This window comes from Larus michahellis, chromosome 2 (genome assembly GCF_964199755.1).
Source record: "Larus michahellis chromosome 2, bLarMic1.1, whole genome shotgun sequence".
NCBI classification, from domain to species: domain Eukaryota; kingdom Metazoa; phylum Chordata; class Aves; order Charadriiformes; family Laridae; genus Larus; species Larus michahellis.
The window spans coordinates 47,116,405-47,137,697 of NC_133897.1; the positions used below are offsets into that span (position 1 = coordinate 47,116,405).

Sequence of the window (21,293 nt, forward strand, 5' to 3'; positions counted from 1 at the left end):
AGCTATCTGAGATACTGTAACCCCTGCTCTTTTTTGCTGTGATAGGGCTCAAAAATTCACTTAATGGAATTTAAAAAGAATAATTGCAAAGTAGTTACCTTGAATAAAAAAAAACCTCCTGCAGCTCATGCGCTGGACATCTCAACATTTTCCCTCTCTGAAATTACACTAGCAAACGCTTTTCCCCTTAAAATGAACCTCCATGAATATGTTGGCCAATAATCAGATCCATTGCCATATCTGAATTAAATGCAGAGCAGCCTGAGTGAAAGCAGCACTGATGTCAAAGCAGCACCACCCCTGAGCAAGCGGCTTTAAGGAGACCCGCTTAGAAAAGTTTCCAGTAGAACAGCGTTCCAACACAAAGTGCTGACTTGATGAAACCCAAAATATTCCACAGGAATGTGCTAATTCAATCAAAACTTTTGAAAGAGGACAGGCCGGCTCGCCGAGCCAGCCAACCAGTCTAGTGAGCTGACTGGCTCTCCCCAGCTCTCCAGGGTCACTGGCTTCCCCATCTGGCCAGGTGCCAGGCTGCTAGTCCCCACTCTCAGAGGGGCCCTTTAATAATAATAATAAAGTCTTACAAAGTGTTCTGAGAAACAAACAAAGGAATTTTAAAATGGAAAGCAGAATTACTTCCGAAGCAACTGCAAGGTTCCTTCAAGAGGAATCGGTTGCATTCGTTGCAAAGCATCTAAAACTAAGTGCCCTTAATGATACAGGTCTCTCCCGTGTCTCCTCAATTTTTATAAAACATCTTTCAGTGAAAAAAAAAAAAAAGCATCGATACTGTAACAACACAAAACGAACAATAATTATATTCAAAACCTAATAGCTCTAATAATCAGCAGGGAATTAAAGGCAAGTTGCTTCCAAAGCACTGTTATTGAAGTAAATGCCCTGCCTGACCAAAAGGCAGAGCTACCGTGTAAGCAACACCTTGCGCAGAGTAGCCCCTAAGAGGGCTCCCTGTGTCACTCCACCCTGGCAAACTTGAACGAGATGGTGCAAGGGGCCTCATTTAGCACTCTGGGGAAGCTCAAAGGAATAGGTATGGCTACATAATATTTTAGCAGTGGTTTAAAAAAAAAAATCATAAAAAAATAATCTGTTGTAAGTAAACCATATTCTTTAAAAAATGGCTTTTAGCAACCGGTGGCTAACCAGTGCATGGGACCTATTCTGGCTTCTCAGCAACCCAGTAAGTAACAGTATGAAGAGAGTTTTTAATTGCTAAAAAAGGCAAGGCTATTTAAAGACAGTAACACCAAACACCACAATGTTTTTGCACAATTCTATCCATCTAACCAGCATTTGTATCAAAATGCCTAGATATTGGTTCATGTGTGAGTACCACAAGTAGTTTAAGAGATAGTTGGAACAAAAAGTTCCACAGAAAAAAGAAAGAGCTCTTTTTACAGGCCAAATTGAATCAGCAATGAGATCTCTGTTGCAGGCAAGTCACATGATTTTGAAAGAATAAGGCTAATAAAATGTAGCGATTTATTTATATGAAAATCGGCACAACTTCCAGCATAGAACTGGGACAAATTTGTCATCACCCTCTTTCAGAAAACACGTGTAAATCAGACAGCTGCCAGAGTTTGCAGTTCACTGACCCTTCCTACTGCCAAATGCAATGCACAAAGGTAGCTCAGAAAGCAATTAGAGATTGGCTGCAAGGACTCATTAATTTCTTTATACTTCAAATCACAACTAAACAGTCTTATAACATTTTTCTGGGAAGACTGTATGCCTCAACCTCACATTTAAAAAGAAAGGTTTGTCTTCTCAGAATGACAAAATACATACAATTAATTCCCTGTTATTTCTTAGAAAGAACTACTAACGCATTTACAGTATCATGAGGAAACATATCTAGAACAGAATGAGAAATAAGCACAATTCAATCCAGCTGCTCAATTTTTAAACATCTCACCACCTGCAAAGTCTAAGGCTCCCTTCAACTACTTGCAATGCAAAATTCAGAAAGAAAAGAAGGTGAGGGGAAAAAAAAGGGGACATTTTTCCTGCTAGTCTTACAGGACTGGGAAACCACCAGTGACCAATGCAAGTAAATGATGCCTACTTGGCTCTATTTGAGAATGTATGGCATAAGGCCAAGATAACAATGAGAAAGTAAAGCATAAAGAGATGCCTTCCATTTTGGAAGAAGGTATCAAGACTTGATAGCAGCATCTTTTCTTCTCTCAAGCAAAACTTGAGATGCCCTTCTTACAGCTTATGACAAAAAGGCAGATCCATCACTGATCTCCTCATCATGGCAAACATCCAAAAAAAACCCAGGAAAAAGGCATGTATATAGACATTCATATGCAATTCTGGGCCTGTCATCATGGCAGCATTAAGCTACCAATCTGATAATTAATTCTTTTTCATTAGCCTCATTACAGGGATTACAACTTAATGAACTGAGCAAAGGTAGCAAGAAGGCCCAAAGAAGCTCCAACCAGCAGTGTGCCATCTGACAGAAACAGTGCAGGAAGAAAAGAAAAAAAAAAAAAAGAAAAAAAAAGAGGTTGAATATGGCACTGTTGTGATATAAATGAACATCACAAACAATTCTGAGAGGTTATGTTATGTAATTGTTGTTTCTTTGAAAAAAGTTAGTCAGCTGAGCGTGCTCATCTGTACATGTAGGAAGCAGCAGGGGCAAAGGATTTCAGTCAGTCAGCTCATAATTTGTGCACATCCCATCAGTTGGATTACTGCCAGAGCTTGCTCTCTGCCAGCTTGCCTCCTCCCACTGCACACTGACTGATCCCAAGTGCATTATCCGTCCCTAACTGAAGCGACTAGCTTGCTTCTCCCTAATGTTCAACATCCCTCAGTAGACAGTTTTCTAACAACCTTTCTTGGAAAATGCTTAGTTCTAATTTACAAAAGGCGAAACAAAGAGAAACAAAGACCCTTCTGTTAGATGAAGTCAACCTTCTCAAATATATGTGTGGCAACACCAGGAGAAAAAAATGTATTTACTTTTCCTGAGTGCTGTGCTTTGAAATAGATTTCAGAACTGTAAGTATATGAATTCAAATTATTTTTCCAATTAAGGCCAAGCCTTATTGCTATCCAGACAAAGAATAAGGTAGGCCCAACCATCCTTCAAGACTTGATCCAATAAAAAAAAAAATCCAGTGTCAGATACCATAACAGCAAGGGAGCCAGGCAGGTCAAAGAGCCTATAACACTGCAGGTTATTTAAACAATAAATAACTTATGCTGGAAGGGACCTCTGGAGGTCTTCTGGTCCAGCCCCTCACTCAAAGCAACTTAGTCTAAGTTGCTCAGGGCCTTGTCCAGTCAATTTCTGATAATCTCCAAGGATGGACGTTGCACAGCCTCTTCAGGTGTCTGCCACTGTGTTTGACCACCCTCATTACGATGCATTCCTACCTTACGTTGAATCAGGTTTTTCCCTAATGCAGCTCATGACCACTGATTCTGAACTTTTTGCTGTGCACCTCAAAAAAGAGTCTGACTCCCTCTCCTCTATAATTTCTTTCTAATTGTGTTTTGTTCTCACATATTCCACATCTGATGACAGTTGAGCAATAAGCTCATTCACTGTAAGATTTCATGATGGTAGGGCAGCTGTGCCAAAGCAGGTGCTAAGATTTCAGTAAGATTTTCTAAAACCTTTTTGTGTGCTTGCCATAGAGCTGAGTGTCAGCCTAAGCCACAGTAACAAAAAGCTTTGATCCCAACAGTGGCAAAAGTCCTATTTGCCTTGCATCAAAGGTTGCCTTGGAGGAGAGCTTAGCAGTAGGGAAAACGCAGACCTACCACAAGTGATTCATTTGATGTTGGCAAGTCTCACTAAAATCACAAAAACATACAATCCTACCAGACCTTATGAAGTATCACATATGCAATCAGCTGAAGGAGGAGAAAGTTCTTCAGCTCATTCAAGAAAGGGTCATTTTCTTGATTAAGGTGCAAATGCAATGTGTCAGGTAACAGTCCTTAATAACGTCCCCAGAAGAATGCTTGATTGACCTGACTCACCATTTGATGTCATTAAATGAGAGGACATTTAAGCTACACATTTCTCAAGTGGACACTAAACGCACACTGACCAATATCTGATCCCATGGTCAAAAAATGGGACGCACTCAAATAAGAATAATTTTATATTTGCAGAAAAAGTCAACAGTGTAAATTATATTGGCATGCAGTATAAAAAAGACCAAGTTCTTAGGAATGATGTCGAAAAAATAAACTACAAGTAAAAAACATACACTATTTCTGAGTCCACTGAATTAGTTGCCAGAGTATCTTATAAATAAAGCATTATTATCACTCTAATGTTTAAAATAAATGAATAATTATCAGCTTACTTCTTTCTTACCATTGTAGGTTATCCTCGGTTTTGTCAAACACATCACAAGATGTAAATCCATTTCATCAGAAGATACAAATTTTGAACATACAGGGCACTTGAATCCTATGGAAAATAAAAACATGTAAGTGTGAGTACACTCAACCACATTGCAAATATGTATATTCAAGGCAAAAAATTATTCTGCACATATATCTGGCAGCTTTTCAGTTTTGACTTGACATTTCTTACATAAATATAATTCCCTCGATTTCAAAAGTTCTCAAAATGGACCGTTGTTTCTGCAAACTGACCTGTTGCCAATTGCAAAGATGTCAGCACCTCTGGAACGCAAAGTTTCCCAACAACTCTAAAAACCGTTTAAGACAAGTGCAAAAGGATAGTGTGACTCTACTAAAACAGAAATTGGAAATGTATAGAGAACATAGCCATTAAAATCTGAACTTGGGCAGGAGCCCTGAATTAACATCTGCACTTTTGCTAAGAATACCATTGAAACTTTAACCAAGGATCTTAGGATTACATCTCATCGTGCTAGCTGCAGCATCTTTTACCAGTCTGGAGCACAGGGAAAACATTAACTCAGGAGTGTCACCTCACCTACTGAATCACTAATGTTTCCTGTAGCACTGAATTTGCTTGACTTCTCTCATCCTAGCCAAGCATGACCTTGTTTAGCTTGTGATGTCACAGCCTGAGGCAATATGGGGTAAAGAATAATTAAGACAGTCTGGATTGTGATGCAACTGCATAATAGTCCATGACAAAACTGCTAATACTTTAATTTATGTCATTACCAAAGACAACAGTCTTCCAGTTAAAGGAAAAAATTGGTTGGACAAATTTTACGGTCCACAGTCTGGGAAAAGTCTGACTGATTTTGATCTGCTGAATAATTAACACGCAAGTGAGAGACAAAAAGCCACCAACAGGGATCTTGATGCAGAACAGCTGTTAAGGAGTTGTCCTACAGGACAACATACAGCAAAAATATCTAAATCCATGCTCAGTGCAAAGGACCAACTTCTTCTTTGATGCTGTTGAAAAGTAATGATGTAGGCATGTATAAACGGCCACTGCACCTTCCACCAATATCCACATCTGGCCCTCCTCCCACATGTTTTACTTTGTTGCCCCTTGCTTTTGTACGTCTAACCTTGTGAGTCCACAATGAACCGAGTCAGTCAAGGATGACAAGCAACTTGATGCTGCACTTTCGAGTTACTGATGCGGGAGAATTTTGATCTTTACTGTTAATTATTATCCAGATGTAGATCAAGTAACTAACCTGAAGCATTAGCACTTGGTAGAAATAATGCACCTCATTTACGAAGACAATGATTTTTATTTTTTTAGTGCAGCTGATAGGAAGCAAGTCAAACCAGGCAACTGGTAACACCCATGAGAAAACTCTGAGCAGCAGCTGAGCATGTACTGGAAACCACTTCCTGAGATAAAGTACAGTTCTTATTCTTCCCATTTTAGTCATAAGCAGTTCATATCTATTTCTTCTTGAAGTATCTCACACTTCAGTTTAAATATTGCTCTTCTCTCCTAATTTTTAATCATCCTCCCCCAACCCGTATCTTTACAAACAACAGTTACAACCACAGGTTAATAAACATAAAATAGCCAAACACATCTTTTGGAAGAAACAAGTTGAAAGGATTAATTTACTTGTAGAAAGCTTTGTCAGTGACGCTTCAGCCACTGTGTAACCTCCTTCCCCGAGGCTGCATCTCAACACGACTAAAATTGAAATTAGCATCTCAGTCCTCCAAACACCCCAAACCACCCATAACTGTTTTGTTACAGTTTTCTTCAAAAACTGACCCACGGTAAGTTTTCTCTCGAACTTTATCAGCCTAAGGCAGCTGATGACTCTTAAGTCTAGTTAAAACCTACTAAGACCCATGCATTATTCTCATTTATATGCTTCTATAAGGCATAACTGACAACATATTTTCATGTGAAAAGCATGTAACTTCCTTATACGCTGCAGACTGAGTCTTGCTGTGCCAGAAGGGAGTGTTTGCATTACAGCAAGTTAACAATTATGTTCATGGCTAGTTAAGCACCAGGACAGGCATTAACAGGTTCCCTCTGCTTTCTGGACAGGACCCTTCTCAGCTTCTTGCCTAGGGTCATCAGCACATCTAATTGGGAGTGACAGGGGGCAGAGAAAACCATCAATAGGTCTTTAGAACTATTGCTAAAGTTAACAGTGTTATTAAGAAAGTACATATCCCAGGAATGCTTGGAGGGAATACTTAAATACAAATGAAATAGTACGGAGAGTTTGGGTAAATAATAATAATAATAATAATAATAATGCTTTTACCTTAAAACCATACTTATAGATGGACAACTGTGAAAAATCTTTCTGGTTATCCACCTAGCATATTCAGCTGAATGTGGTTATACTACCATATGCCTGCCCCTAAACCTAGTAACAGTCCACATTTTAACAATAAAGTATCTTGTGCCTTGTCCAGTGTCAAGGGGTATCTGGAGGTAACAGTTAAGCAACTACAAGTTTCTTCCTGACGCAGCAAGTCTGGGATATCTGACTGCTACAGCTCCACTCAGCACTCAACAGAACACTAAAGAACCCAAGCAGTAAGGACACTACAATTAACTAAGCCTTATGGACCATAAAGGTGTCTTTGTGGAAAAGGATGTTTTTCCAGTGACTACCATTACAGCTGAAAAAGTGCCTTGAGCTCATAACACCTGCTGAAACATTTCTCAAACACAGCTGAAATCCCACTTCTCATTCCTTCACAACGTTCTTCAGCTCCTGGATTTAGCCATCTTCCCCAAGAGATACAAAGTGTTTTGTGTGAAGGAAATTACCATTTACAACTCCTTTAGTAACCCCAAAGAACAAAGTATTTTGTCTGTAGACACATATTTACTTTATTTTTAACTGTATTTGAAAAATATGAATAAGTGAACAATCAACACTGCACACAAGCCACTTAAAGGTCCTTAAAAAAAGCTGCTATTTTCCCATCTTTCCTCAAATCAGAAGGTAACAGTTTCATGACCCAGTTTACAATTAAGTACTCTGTAAGAACAAAGGCTCTATTGTTCTTCCCAGCAGGCTAACAACATTTATAGCCTATGTTTGTTTTTACCACCGGTGTCAAGGAACAACTTTGATAACTTTAAGAAAGTCTCACATGACTTTAACAATCAGCAAAAGGTCAAAAATAACTTTATCTCTACGTGACTTGTTTTACTGAGTTTTGCAGATAAACAATGGATTCCCAGACTTTTAGACAACAGAATCATCAGATGAGGTGGCATCAGGTGAAGCGTCCTCTAAAAACTATGAAACTAACTACTTTCTTGCTCTCTTTACAAGGAGAGCACAAGAGACAATGACGAGGGTGGTGGAACACTGTCACAGGTTGCCCAAGAGAGGTGGTGGAGGCCCCATCCCTGGAAACATTCAAAGTCAGGTTGGACGGGGTTCTGAGCAACCTGATCTAGTTGAAGATGTCCCTGCTTATTGCAGGGGGGCTGAACTAGATGACCTTTAAAGATCCCTTCCAACCCAAACTATTCTATGATTCTACAACGTTTAGTTCTAGGTGAAAATTCAGTTCTTTTGAAGGTGTTCACAGCATCCCTTATCCTCATCCAAGATGAGGAACTATTTACCTTGGTATTAGGACTGTCACTGTTTGTCAGCATATCATTGCAAAGCTGGCCGTCCTTCTCCCAGAGTAGAGAGAATATTGCCTCCATGCAACCTAAGACAGCGGAAGAACCACCTCTCATCCCATTCTCTTTCTGTACAGCAGGAAAGAACTGAGCACCAAAACTGCGCAAGCGCATGCCTCCAGCTAACTTGTCCAAGCGCATGCTTAAGAGGCAGGGAGACAAATTCTTACAAGCTCCCATCATCTAGTTTCACAGCCCTGAGGTACAATACTGAAAGTAACACATTACCTAAACCCACAATCCTGGAAAATAGTACAGTTACAAGAAAAGAGACAGAACAGAAAGTTGCAGTAAAGCTACTAGAAAATCCCAAGGTCTCCCAGAAAGTCTGAAATAACCAAACCTGCGTAAGTAGCAGGACTTAAATATTCAGAGGTAAATTCTCTCTCTCATTCTCTCTTGAATGCATCACTTCCTTCAGACTCGCTGTCTTTTGTAAATGAACCCCCCCAGTTAGCCAAGAAATACCATCTTCTCTCACATCCATCTACAAAACTCATAGCTTTCATCTCTAGCAGGCTTGGAAACTATCCACAGGGATTGGATGATGGGTGGCCACTCACTCTATCCACACCAATTTCAAGCTTTTATAGATATCTTACTGTGTTTGCCTTGCTTTAGAAACATCAGACTGTTTAACTTGTGGTTTGTTCTATAGAGAAGCAAATGAAAACATCCAACAAATAACAAACTCCTGAACCTCTATAATTTTTGCAAAATCACGTTGGCACTCATCCTGGAATATCTACTTTGTGGCAGGGGAAAAAAAAAGAGCTATGAGCTTCCAGATAATACAGTGCAGAGTGTCACAGAATTGCACATTGAGGAAACACCTTAAAGAGGTATTAAAATTGCACAGAAGAACGGATGGTCCTTTTGGACAATATTGAACAGTAGTAGAAAGAAATAAGCACGATGCACCAACACAAATGACTGCCTCAGCCCGATCAGAGTACACTTTTGGCAGAAAAAGTTTGAACTAGAATATGGCCAAAACCAAACTAAAAGTATAGTCATATTAGCTGTTGTTGTAAAAATAAGTAACTAACATATTAGTATTTTAAATTTTTGTATGCTTGTGTTTCCAACCAAGATGGATAAATCCATCTTAGTTTACTTGTAAAGAAGTCATAAGCAAAGAGAAAGGCTTGCATGCGCAGATTTTGTAAAATGTATTTGACAGTAACAAGTCTGACAAATGTTACTTACGTACTTGCACTTGTTCTTCAGTACCTAGAAAACTAAGTCTAGACAATCTGGAAGGACAGCATCCAGTCAATACGATGGTATGCAAGATTACGGTCACACAAATAAAGCCTGCATAATGATGTTAAAACAAAACAAAACAAATCCTCCCCCTAAAAAACAGAAAAGACCTCACATAATCAGAGAAACATGCTAGAAAGGACCTCAAGGGGTCACCGAGTCTATTCCATACTGGAAAACTGGGTTAAGTGTACTTAGAGGATTTAATCTGCCCTTAAAAATCCACTAGTGAAAGATTTTCATCCATCCTAGAAAACCTACAATGTTGATCAGCTATTCCTAGAGAGTTAGAACAATCTTCCCTTACAAAAAACGTTGATTACTTTTTATGCGTCCAGTAGACATGGAAAACACTTGGTAACTGTCCTCACTATAAAAAACATGTTCACACTGGAAAATGTGTGCCCTTCGTCTTTTTTGCCTAGCCCGAAAAAAAAACCAAGTTACTCTAATCTTTCCTCACAGGCCCTGATGCCTAAACCTTTTATTCGTATTGCTGTCCTCTGGACTGTCTCCAACTTTAACATAATGCATTGCCAAGAACTGGGCAGAGCTTTCAGGCTAAGACTTCGCAAGTCCTAAGCAGAAATTATTAGTTACCTATCACATCGTTCTGTTACACCAGGTGTTGAATATCTATATATAGACCTATCTATACATAGAGATATCTCCTTTATGTGTGTATATATAGGTATGTACATTTAAAACAAACCAACAGATTATTGGCCCTTTCCTCTCGTGACCCATAACAATCCCTAAATCTTCAGCAGAACTATTACTGGCCAGGTCCCATTTTGTAGTGGTATGTTTTCTTTTTCCTCACAATCAGTAATTCTCATTTGTCCTTTTTAGTCAACTATGAACACTTTTCTAACATGTTAAAAGAAAATTATGAACTCAAATTTTGCCCTCTGTCGTGCTTTCAGATCTTACAAGTTTTTCCTTTTTAAAGTGCCCACCCAAAAAAGGATGATTGAAAACAGACCCGAAGTAGACCACTATAATATCTGAATTGATCTCCTACAGCAGCTACAGGATTTTCTTCCAACTATTTCAGCATCCACCTACTTTTTCACCTAGAACATATTTTCTAAGTTTGCTAACGAGAATATAAAGCAGAATAGCATAAACATTTTATTAAAGTCAAGCATAATGCCTCTATTTCTTACACTTCTTCCTTTTATATTCAGCTGTTTAGAGGACTATGAAGTGAGACTCTAAGAACAGCAGAAAAATAGATGGAAATAATTCAGATTCTCAGTGAAGTAACAACAGTCCTGGTCAAGTCAAACTTCTGTCACTCCCTGTTTCTGCAACCTAATTTGTAAAATTTAAAGAAGGGGAAAAAAAAAAAGCTCCAGTACAGACTACATGATCTACCAGAGTTACGTGGCCACAGAATTCTCTCTTCTCCTCAGACAGCTGAAATGGAAAGACAGAATGGGTAATTCCTTAAGCTCAAAACCATGAAGCTTTGTACATGAAAGCATATTGCTTTAACACAGCTAACATCTTACCTGGCAACTTTACCCTTACCATCAAAGAGAATACGAAGATTATTTCACACTAAATCCAAGAATAGAGAACTGACATTTTTAAAATGTCTTTGAGCTAGAAGGTAAAAGACAAAAGAGCATTACCAATTCCCAGGGAAGCCTCTACAAGAGAATTTCTAGGTGCTGTAACTCTCAAGTGGCTACTCAGAGAAATTTTGCCATTTTATGTACAGAAGTTTTTTTATTACGGGAGAAAGTGTCTCGGTGAAAAGATACATCTAGTTCTCTAGTTTCCATCCTTCCATATGCTGTCAACGGCCTAAGCTGAGAGAACACAGCACCATCTGGAAAGACTTCTGGAGATGAAAGGAAATAAAGAATACTCCCCTCAACTTGGGAGAGAATACGAAACTAAATTGAAATAAGGAACACAATACCAAAGTTCCAAACTCTGTCTTTTCTAGAAAACTGAACCAGGATAAGCACAGATAATTTCTTCTCAGCACCTACTGATTTTGTGCTTGTAATCTAGAGGGGTTTTCTTGTCCCCTTTTGTGCCATAAAACTGCAGTAAAGCACACTTGTGAATTCCTTGAGGGAAACAAGGGATCTTCTGTTGTATTTTCTGATTTAAAGCTCCCACAGCACTCAGTGGGAAAGGGGGGATATATAAAATGTGGAATAAAAAACAAACCTGAAACTTATTTTAGTTAAGGAACTCACGGAATAAGTAGAGAAGATATGTTTGGAGAATATGTCATCTCCTAAGCAAAAACTTCTGAAATAGAGTCTTTCTACATAACTTCTTTAGCTCCCTTCATCTTGGTAATTGTGAAAGTGAGATCTTCAGTAGCAATCACTGAAAAACAATGGACTACAGAATGAAGAAGAGAAATTGAACATGGCACATTTTCTTATTCATAAATAAGGCCTTTATCAACTGCACAACTTTAGGTGTCTAATACCAATGTAAAAGTAACATGTAATGATGATTATAATTGGGCTGCACATTTTTAGAAACTGAAGAACAACAAATACAAACATTAAAAGAGAGAAAAAAGCCCCATGCTAAAATATCTTGCAAAACAGAAGATGAAATTACAGATGGGAAAGGCCTGTGGAAAGATTGATATCACAAAAATAAGAACAACTGTTAATAGAGAAACAGCATTTCAAAAATGGTATTTGAGACTGATGCAAACACCCAAGAGAGGAAGAATGATCTTCTTAGCTCGACGTGTGTGTGTGGGTAGGTATGTGTTACCTCCCCATCCCATCATCCATAGGGATCTGTAGTCAAGGTAGATGAGAGACTGCTCAAACCTCCTTCATCCAAACTCCTAGAGGGCCTATGTGCTTTCAACTTGACAAGCACAGTAACAAGAACAGTTTTTTAAGTGACTTGTAAGCTATTAACTCACTCTTTAACTTACTCCTTATTAACTGCATTGCAGACATGTCACACCCCCTAGCACAGACCCATACCACAAGTTTCTCAATGGAACAGAAGCAGCTGAAGAGAGACAGACAAGTGTGAACATAAACTTATGTTGGGAGTTGCATTTGGTAGATTTAAAGGTAAGAGCAACCCTCAGTTTTCATGTAAAAAAGGTTCCACATACAGTGTAAATCCAAATGATTTTAGATTCTGGCTTACTATGTTTGAGAAATATACTTTAAATCAGGGACCAAAAACTCTGCTTATCCACAACCCTTTCCCTGGAAGAATATTATTAATTTCCATTGCGTCTTTCCCAAGGGAGGGGGACAGGGAAAAGAACCCAAAGAAACATCCTTTCTCTCTTTCATACAGGAATATGACGACTCCCAGAGTCTGAATCAAGGGCAGCAAACGAAAGAAACTTTTCCTACCTTTGATGTTTACTCATCATCAGATCTCTGGCAAGCAGACATAATGCAAGGTCCCCATCTAACCATACTGGCAGAGTAACACCAGTAGTATGGGAAGAAATTAGCCCATCACCATTTCAGAAGCTTCTGTACATAAGTGAGGTTCTTGCCACTTTGGAGATATCTTTTGGACACGTGTAGAGGATAACAAAGTTGTCTGGATATGCAGTTAAGCCAGGCTGGACACATTTTGGGGCCCAATCCACTATCTTATTCAGGATGTAAGTAGCCAGAAAGCATGGTCAACAGTTTGGGGCATAAATGTATTTTATTGACACATGGCAAACGGGAATAACCTGTCAAACCAGCTTAGTTCTCACATTACCAGATGATGACAAATAACTCACTGCAAATAACTCACAACAGGTCGGAGGTTTGAAAACTTTATGCAAACAAATGCCTTAAAACTCTTACTTTGTAGATATTACAGATTCCCATTGCTTTTTTAACTCACCTATCACAGTTTAAGGAGGAAGAATTCTCTCTTTCCTAGTTCTCCTGAACCTATAAATGATTATTTTTTAATTTCTTCCTTAATTTTCCTACTCCCTCAATTTTCTCTCATTGCCTGGAGCACTTATTTTCCTCAAACACCCGAAAACTGTCTTTCCACTCATCATTTCACATGAAAGTTGGGGAAGACAGACAGGATAACAGTGCTCTACTGCCAGAGTTAAGCTCTTCTGGAGTAACTGAGTAACTTGGCAAGACAACTACATATTTTTACATACAAGGAACCAGTTTGTCTACACTCTCCTCCCCTTCTTCACACTGCCAATGTCAAGTCACTACTTTCAAAAATACACAAGGGCTGAAGAAAAAGTTTCCATTAGAAATCACATCATTTAAAAGGAAGTATAGGAAGAGCTGCTCCAAGATCAGAAGAATGAAATCCTACTTTTTGAAATGCACAGACATAAATATCTTGAAAACTCGTACTGTACAATGCAACAAATCTGATTAAAACTACATGAAGCATGATAATAGAGAGGAGAGGGTAGCTATACCATGCTGAAAGTATATTTAATGATAGCTAAAAGGGAAGAGGTATGATGTGGAAATGGCTGAATAATGGTTGACAAGGATGACTAAACCGAACACGTGAAACAGAGCATCTTGTCGGACGCAGAGAAGTCTTCTGAGCAAACTGGCCAAAATGCATACGAGGTCTTATGAAAAAAAGAAATGGGAGAGACAAAGTAAACACTGCACTTGAAACGCAGCAGACAGGAACAACGGAGCAAGCCCCAGGAAAAGGCAGCATCTTAGAAGACAGCACAGATAGTGATGCTGCTTGAAAGCATGCAGAAGACAAAGTCTCTCGGAGAATCTCAAAACTATTATTCTACTACACAAACAAGGCGATAATGGAGACCTGAGAAAGCACAGCATTTACAGACAATTGGTCTGTTGTCTACAAAGTTTTTACCAAAGTAAGTGAGGGTAAAAAAAAAGAAGTCCTCACTATGGCAAAACTTTGTAAAATCTGATTTTGTTGAAATACTTACCGATAACCTACTTGTTCCTGCAGAAATAGAGGTAGCAATGACAAAGAAAAAAGGGGAAAACCAATCAATGACAAAAAAGTCAGAGCACAAAATACTAAAGATTACAACCGGGAAGAACATATGTAAATAAAAAGTTAAATTATTATGTGGGATCTTCTCAGGAGTTTAAATATTAATTCTAAACATAATACTGTTTCATTTTTCAACAGCAACATTAAATTATATATCAAAAGTAGTTATCATTACATTTATCATTCAGTACAACAGAAAAATTATTATACCTATTAAAAGCACAGTTTTAAGAAAGTCAAGGACAAATGTTTCAAAGCATATTTGTTTTCTTGTGCTTTTTGTCTCATTTTTTAATCATGTATACAAGAATTTTTATTGCCTAAGCACAACAGCAGACTTTCCTGCATTATTATACTCTATATTTTCCTGTTTAGCTCTCAAAATAGCAGTCCTCCACAGAGGGCACCAATTTCTTAATTCTGCAGAGAAACATCTAACCTATGGACTAATTTGCTTTCATTCACTTGAAACTGTTGAGGGTAGAGTAAGTATACATGTTTTTTATTTGAGTTTGGTTGGGGTTTTTTTCCAGAGTATGACTTAATAATAAGGACTGAACTTAGAAAAGACCGGGCTGAAAAATATCATTCATCCTCAGCACAAAGGACTTTTGTTTAAGGAATAACTTTTTAAAAAGTACTGACATCTCTGCCTATCATAAAGCAGCCTTTTGTTTTTAAATGGGAAATTCAACTAAGAGAAGTTCAGTCTGTATTGACCCTTCTATTCTTCCAACTCGGAAAATATTCACCTTAGTGTATGGACTATTTCAGAAACTAGGATGCAGGTTCATCAGAAGCCAGTCTTTTAACAGAATAATTAAAAACAATCTTACAAAATGAGAAGACCTAGAGTTTCAAAATGCATAATTTAGAAAGGTGTACACTGGAATTAGATCATTAAATCCTGCAGTATTGGCAGTATTTAACACGAATTAGGTACAAATTTTGATAAAATGTGAGAGAAGTTTCTCAAGTTTGAATGATACGGCATTTATGTATTCTAATTACTAGTTTTGCAAAAGTTCCTGTTTCTAAGATAGAACCTTTTAATAAGATTTGGGGATGAACCATAGTAAAGAAGGCATTCAAAATGCCTAATAGAGGAATAGTAAAGAAGATACATAATTGGTTCTGAAAAAGACAGAACTGAACCCATAAAGAAACTTCTAACCAACTTTTCTTAACTATTGTCAGTAAAAGCTGAAGAAAATCAAGCTACTGACTTACATGCTTTAAACGTATCCATCATGACAGGTTCATCTGTATTTACAGTCTTTTACCTCTATGAAGAGAGAGTACATAGCACCCATAACGTATTCTGCAAAACCTTACAGAACACCCACAAATCACAAACCAACCAAACTTTCAGATGACGTGCCACATCATTCCTACCACAGCAACTAAGTTAGCAATGTAATTCTTGCTTTTTCATGGTTAAGATGCCACTGTTTGAACAAACCGTTAAAAAATATTTTGTGAATCATTCACTTTTTAGATGATCTTTGTAGAGAAGGCTACTATTTTCTATGTTTCTCTGTTTATCACTGCTGCTTTAGTCTATCAGTCAAATTGTTGAGAAGTTTGATTAGTTACCTATTTTAAACATCTATGCTTAGAAGATAAACATCTTGTTTACATTAACTGGATCATCATAGTAAGACACAATATGAATGCATACACACACACAGCATACACTGTAAATAAGTTTTAAGAAGGATGTGCAGTTGGAACAAATTACTTAAAATTATAGATATTTTGACTTTTCAGCAGTTTGAAAAATGGCATGGTAATTTCAATGCTTTTACTTATCCAATTATGGCTTTTATTTAAAGAAGTATATGCTTTCATTGCTTTACCTGTAATGCTACTGAAGGTTAGAGAAACTGCAACCATTTAAGTAGTACATTTTGTTCTTCACTGTTCAAACAAAATCATGATCTGTCAATTGATATATGTAAGCATTATACATAAAAAAAGGAGGCACTGTCTTGAGTTTGTTTGAATACTGAGATAGCATGAAACAGCAACATGCTAATAAATTCTATTTTAATAAGAAAGGGGTGTTGGTTTTGGTGTTGGTTTGGAGTTTTTTTGTGGCTTTGTTTTGGTTTTGTTTGTTTTTTAAACAACTGACTAAAGAGCAATTATAGTTAGTATTCCTATTTCAGGAATGCCCTTATAAGATCATGATCGTAGCGTGCCAAGTGCTGTAAATATGTTTGTTCACATATACATATTAGTCCCTCCTCCAAAGAGCTTACACACAAAAATAGACAAAAAACCCCAATGGTTACAATGGGAGCAATGTCTCCCTTACATACTTTAGAAAGGCAGAAAGAAACTTGCCCCAGCTTACACAGAAAGATAAACAATTCTCATAAGTCTCTAGTTGTCACCTTATATAAAAATGTTATTTGCCCACATTGACATTGAGACGAGGGTCACAGAAAAAGTAAATCATGATATAAATTTGCTCTGCCTTTTCATTTAGCCCTGCCTTCTTAACCAGAGCCTTACCTAATGAGTTAGTAAGGCTCTACCACAGATCCCTAAAACCAGTGACTGAGCAGTTAAAATATAAAGAATGAAATGCTAAAAAAAAATAAAAAAATCTGGTCTTTCAAAACCAAAAAGAAAAAAAGATCTTTAAAACTGTTCTTGAGGGCAGGATAAAGAGTGCCAGAGTTTGAGCCTGCACTTCTCTCAGCTCATTGATGCGTTCATCCCTTCACCTTCCCTCTGTCTCTTGGCAGCACCTCCTCCTTTGCTCTTGTTGTCCCTTCCTGCATGTGAGCATCAGCTGGTGGGGACCAGCCCAAGCAAGCTGGACTTTGAGCTTTCCCAGTGGTACACTGGAGCAGCCTACTGCACCTTGCTGTATTAGCAGGCCTGCCAGGAGTATATAAAATAATTCAGAGACTGACAGGATCAAAACAGCAGCTAGAGGGCAAAGACCAGTAAGGTACATTTAAGTAAACCCTTCTATGATATAAACAAAGCAAACAAGAAACAGTGGACTTCTAGAACAAGCAGCAAGCTAAGGAAGGGCACAGCCCAAACATATACTATTTATATACTTCAGCAGCAAACAAATTATTTAAAGAAAAAACTTCCATGATGCACATTAAATACCCAACACCTAGCTCTTCATAAACAACTAGGATTCAGTTCTCTTCCAATTCCCACTTTTTTAAAGTGTAAGGCATTCATTAAAAAATAATTTATGAAAACTCCATCACTTCAGACATCTAAAGTCCTGAGATAAGTCTACTCGGGTCTACTACTACGACCCCAATGCCAAAATGATTCGAGACACAGATTTATGTCTATTTTCCCATTGTAACCTTTCATTCTAGGTTGAAAAAAAAAAATCACAACTTCCCAAAATCTTCTGTGAAAAAAACAATAGTTCTCTAAAGGCATGTTCAGTTAAATAAACCATTCTCCAAGCAAGAAAGATTTTATACTGCTAAGTATTTGGCTACTGAATTGTCACATTGTTATTTTTCACAGACCAGGTTTTAAGAATTGCAAAGAATTCACATCATTTAGAGGTATTTTTCTGTTTTAAATTAGATCTCCTCCTTTATCTAAGAGGAGCATTAGCCTCTCAAAAAGACTTCTCTTTCAGTAGACAGAAGCTGTACTTTTAATGGCCTATAAAATAAAAATCTCCATGATGCTCTTGAAGGATAACTCTCTCACACTTAGACCTTTTTACCAGTTTTCTAGAAGGCTTTCTTATTCTGGATTTTAGGAGAGGTCAAAGTAGCTGTTTCCCACATGGACACCAGCTTAAATCCAGTCCTTTTGTTGTAGGAGAAGCCATCAGAAGGCAAGTCCATTGCACACAGGTGAGTGTAGTAAAAGCAACTGTGATAAATTGCACAGTATGGCCACCAACCAATTAGTGAGATTAAGGCAGGCATAAGTGTGGCAATGTGCTCTCCCCTTTCCCCTGTTTCCCCCCCCGGCTCCTGCTCAAGCCGTGGCCATCTGCGGGAGTTGTTATGAGTTGCAATTGAACTTTGGGGGATGGCTCGCAACACAGCCAACACACTGTCTGGAGTGGGGACCTAGATATTTTGTTCCCTTGTGAATATGACTATAGGTCAATTATTTTACTCTATAAATAGTGAACAGCCCAAGAGCCCTTTGAGCTCTCCTGCACGACAGCGGGCTGCACGCCAGGGTCTCCCCTTGAGTGGGGACACTCGCTTAAGGTTCTGCTCCTTGAGGTTGAGCAATTCTTTGCCGCAACAGGTTCTCAGTGACTAATAGCATGCTAAACTTTGAAATTTTAGCTAAGTGATACAAGGATTGATTGCGCATATATAATCCTTTAGACATAAACTGTTGACCAAGTCTGAGACTAGGATTGGATCCAGCCACACCTAGACTCCTCTCCGAGAGGCAGTTTAGAAAGCAAGGGGGTCTTTTCTGAACCTCGTGACTCGATGGGGGGGGGTCTCCCTGACAGCTTGTCTGACTCTGGCCTCTATGCAGTAAATAATCAAGTGTACCCTGGCATCAAAACTCGTAAAACACTGTCGCATTCACTACTAACTTTGTTAAACCACTGTTTCATATTAATAAATATTTCACTACTTCTCTCTTACAAGTGAAGTTAATCACTCTGCCCGCGACAATAAGTCATTAGCTCTAGTGAAAAGACAGCCTTGTTCCAGTTCTTCCATAGTAGACTCCATCTTGTATTAAAGACTACTGAGAAGTAAGCCACAGGCATGTAAAGGACTGTCTCTGCCTCCAGATTTTTTTGTTTCATCAAGTGACTTTTTTAAAAATTTGCCTTTCACTACCATTTTCAGGAACACCTCATAAGAGCTCCCAAAGAAAGCCTAACATTCCTGTTGATCGTCACAAAAGCACACTCTTCCTCTCTCTAGTGGAGGTCTTGCCATAGCTGTCCTTTACAGCAGTTGTATCAAATCAGAAATCAGACAAGTGGGAGATGTGCCAATAAAAGAAACCTACTTTCATTGTTTTTTCTTGAGAAGAAGCAATAGTCAATACAATTCCTGGCTTTCTGCAGTGAGAATGGCATTTAAACATTTAAATTTACGTCTCTGCTTTCCAGAACTGTGTAGACATTGTACCATTCATTCTATTAATCCTATAATCTACAACAGCAGTTTCTGTTTTGGAAAACATCTCCACAGGGCAGCAGGCAGGCTACAGAAGACTAACAGCTGTCTAATCTTTCAGGGAGATCCTGCAGCTCTAGGTCGAAAAATAAGTGAATGCTGAACTTGTTCTGCGAACAGAAGACTGTAGCCTGACATGCTGTCTTCTCTGGTACTTTCCACAGAACGTGGTAGGACAGACTAAAATTCTGCTCTTGGTCTAAAACCAGTCCTTAGCTAAAACTGTATCAAAACAGTTCAAAGCTGGCCTAAATAAGACCAAAGGAAAAAAACTGATGCAGTTGGAAGGGTTATATCATACACATGGGAATATAAATATTTCACACACAAGTATGTGCTTTTGGGTAGAAGTCAACATAAACATGCAAATTGCCCTCCTTCACTATTGTGTAGGTAGGATGATTTTTATTGATGGCAGAGACATTCAAACGACATTGAAAATTAAGCTTTTAGTTAAGGAAGGGAGTTCACAGCACATAACACATAACAACATCTATACAATGACTTCCAGAAAGAAAAATAAAAAATTCAACTCATTCACCACGTTTCTACCTGCAACAAAATTCATACAAGGTGCACTAAATCTTGAGACAGACTAATATTGTTACATTCTCACCTAGTTACTCTAGAATCATACAGAACAACACTTCATGGGGGAAAAAAGTTCACTTAAGCTCTTAAAAAAATTAATCAAATGTTTCAGATGCATTTATGTCAATTCAGCATGTTACTCAACCCACAACATAGATGGGATTATAAATCCTGCAGTATGTTATTGTTGCTCTTTACCTAGCTTGGTATCTCGCAAAATTGAGGGTAGTACTATCCAGCAAAATAAAACAACAAGCATTTTGGAATAAATTCAAAGTACCTTTTGGACAATACAGTCTTCTAATCTATTGATATTCTGGCAAGAACATGTATACACAAATCTGAGTCTTTAAAAACAATTTAGACAAAAATTCTGATCACAAATGTATTAATATGGACAGCTACAAAGCTGCTTTTATTTTCTTAATAGACAACACAGCTTGTACACAAGCAATTTCTAAAAGATACAGGAACATATTCTAAAGTACCAGTTATGACAACTTTTATTATCAATTGCTATTCCCTCAGGGACATTTTTATAGAAAGAAATTGAAAGTGAGGCAAGGAAAAACCCTCTTATAGAACTAGTAGCTTTTGTGTTGCACTAGCTAATCTGTTAAAGTAGGTTTAAAATTTATTTAAATGTAAATGTACATGATGGGTTCCACCCTCAATCATGTCCCCCCCATCCAAGCAAATACGAAGTGTTTCATTCACTATTCAATCTCTCTTTGTTTCTGTAATTGCTCCGTAAACACACCATTCTTATACCAAACCTAAGAAATCAGAATGCCAGAAATACCTTTTAGAATATGACTTCAATAAAAACCTTTGACTTATGTTACATGTCATCTCTCCAATGAAGCAAGTTTAAGGGGAGAGGAAAAAAAAAATAAATTAAAAAGTGGAATGCAACCCCGGAAATTACCGAGCAGCTTGCCACAGTTCCCAGATATATGGCAGAGGTCCAACTTAAACAAAGAAAAGTTACCCATAAGTTAGGGACAACTGATTTGGAAACATAGCTTTCCCAGGAGACAGAAGAAACTCTAGTACTAATTTTGTTTAATGATGCTATTTCCATTTTTCATTTAGAAGTTGAAATGCATGTATTCCAACAATTGAAACAGCAAAATCAGTTTCTTTTCTTTCCTCCTGAAATTCACTTTATTTCTTCCAGTAGG

General features: G+C 37.9%; 1 protein-coding gene across 2 annotated transcripts in view; it reads right to left on the reverse strand.

Annotated features, from left to right (window-relative positions):
- ZNRF2 (zinc and ring finger 2) overlaps positions 1-21,293 on the reverse strand; it is a 61,639-nt gene that overhangs the window by 23,204 nt on the left and 17,142 nt on the right. For both annotated transcript variants that reach the window (XR_012585536.1, XM_074575149.1), the window contains exon 2: positions 4,376-4,471. Coding sequence is in view for 1 of the 2 variants with exons in the window: in XM_074575149.1 (XP_074431250.1) it covers positions 4,376-4,471 (96 nt within the window). In the remaining variant the exon portion in view is untranslated. The remainder of the gene's footprint in view (positions 1-4,375; positions 4,472-21,293) is intronic.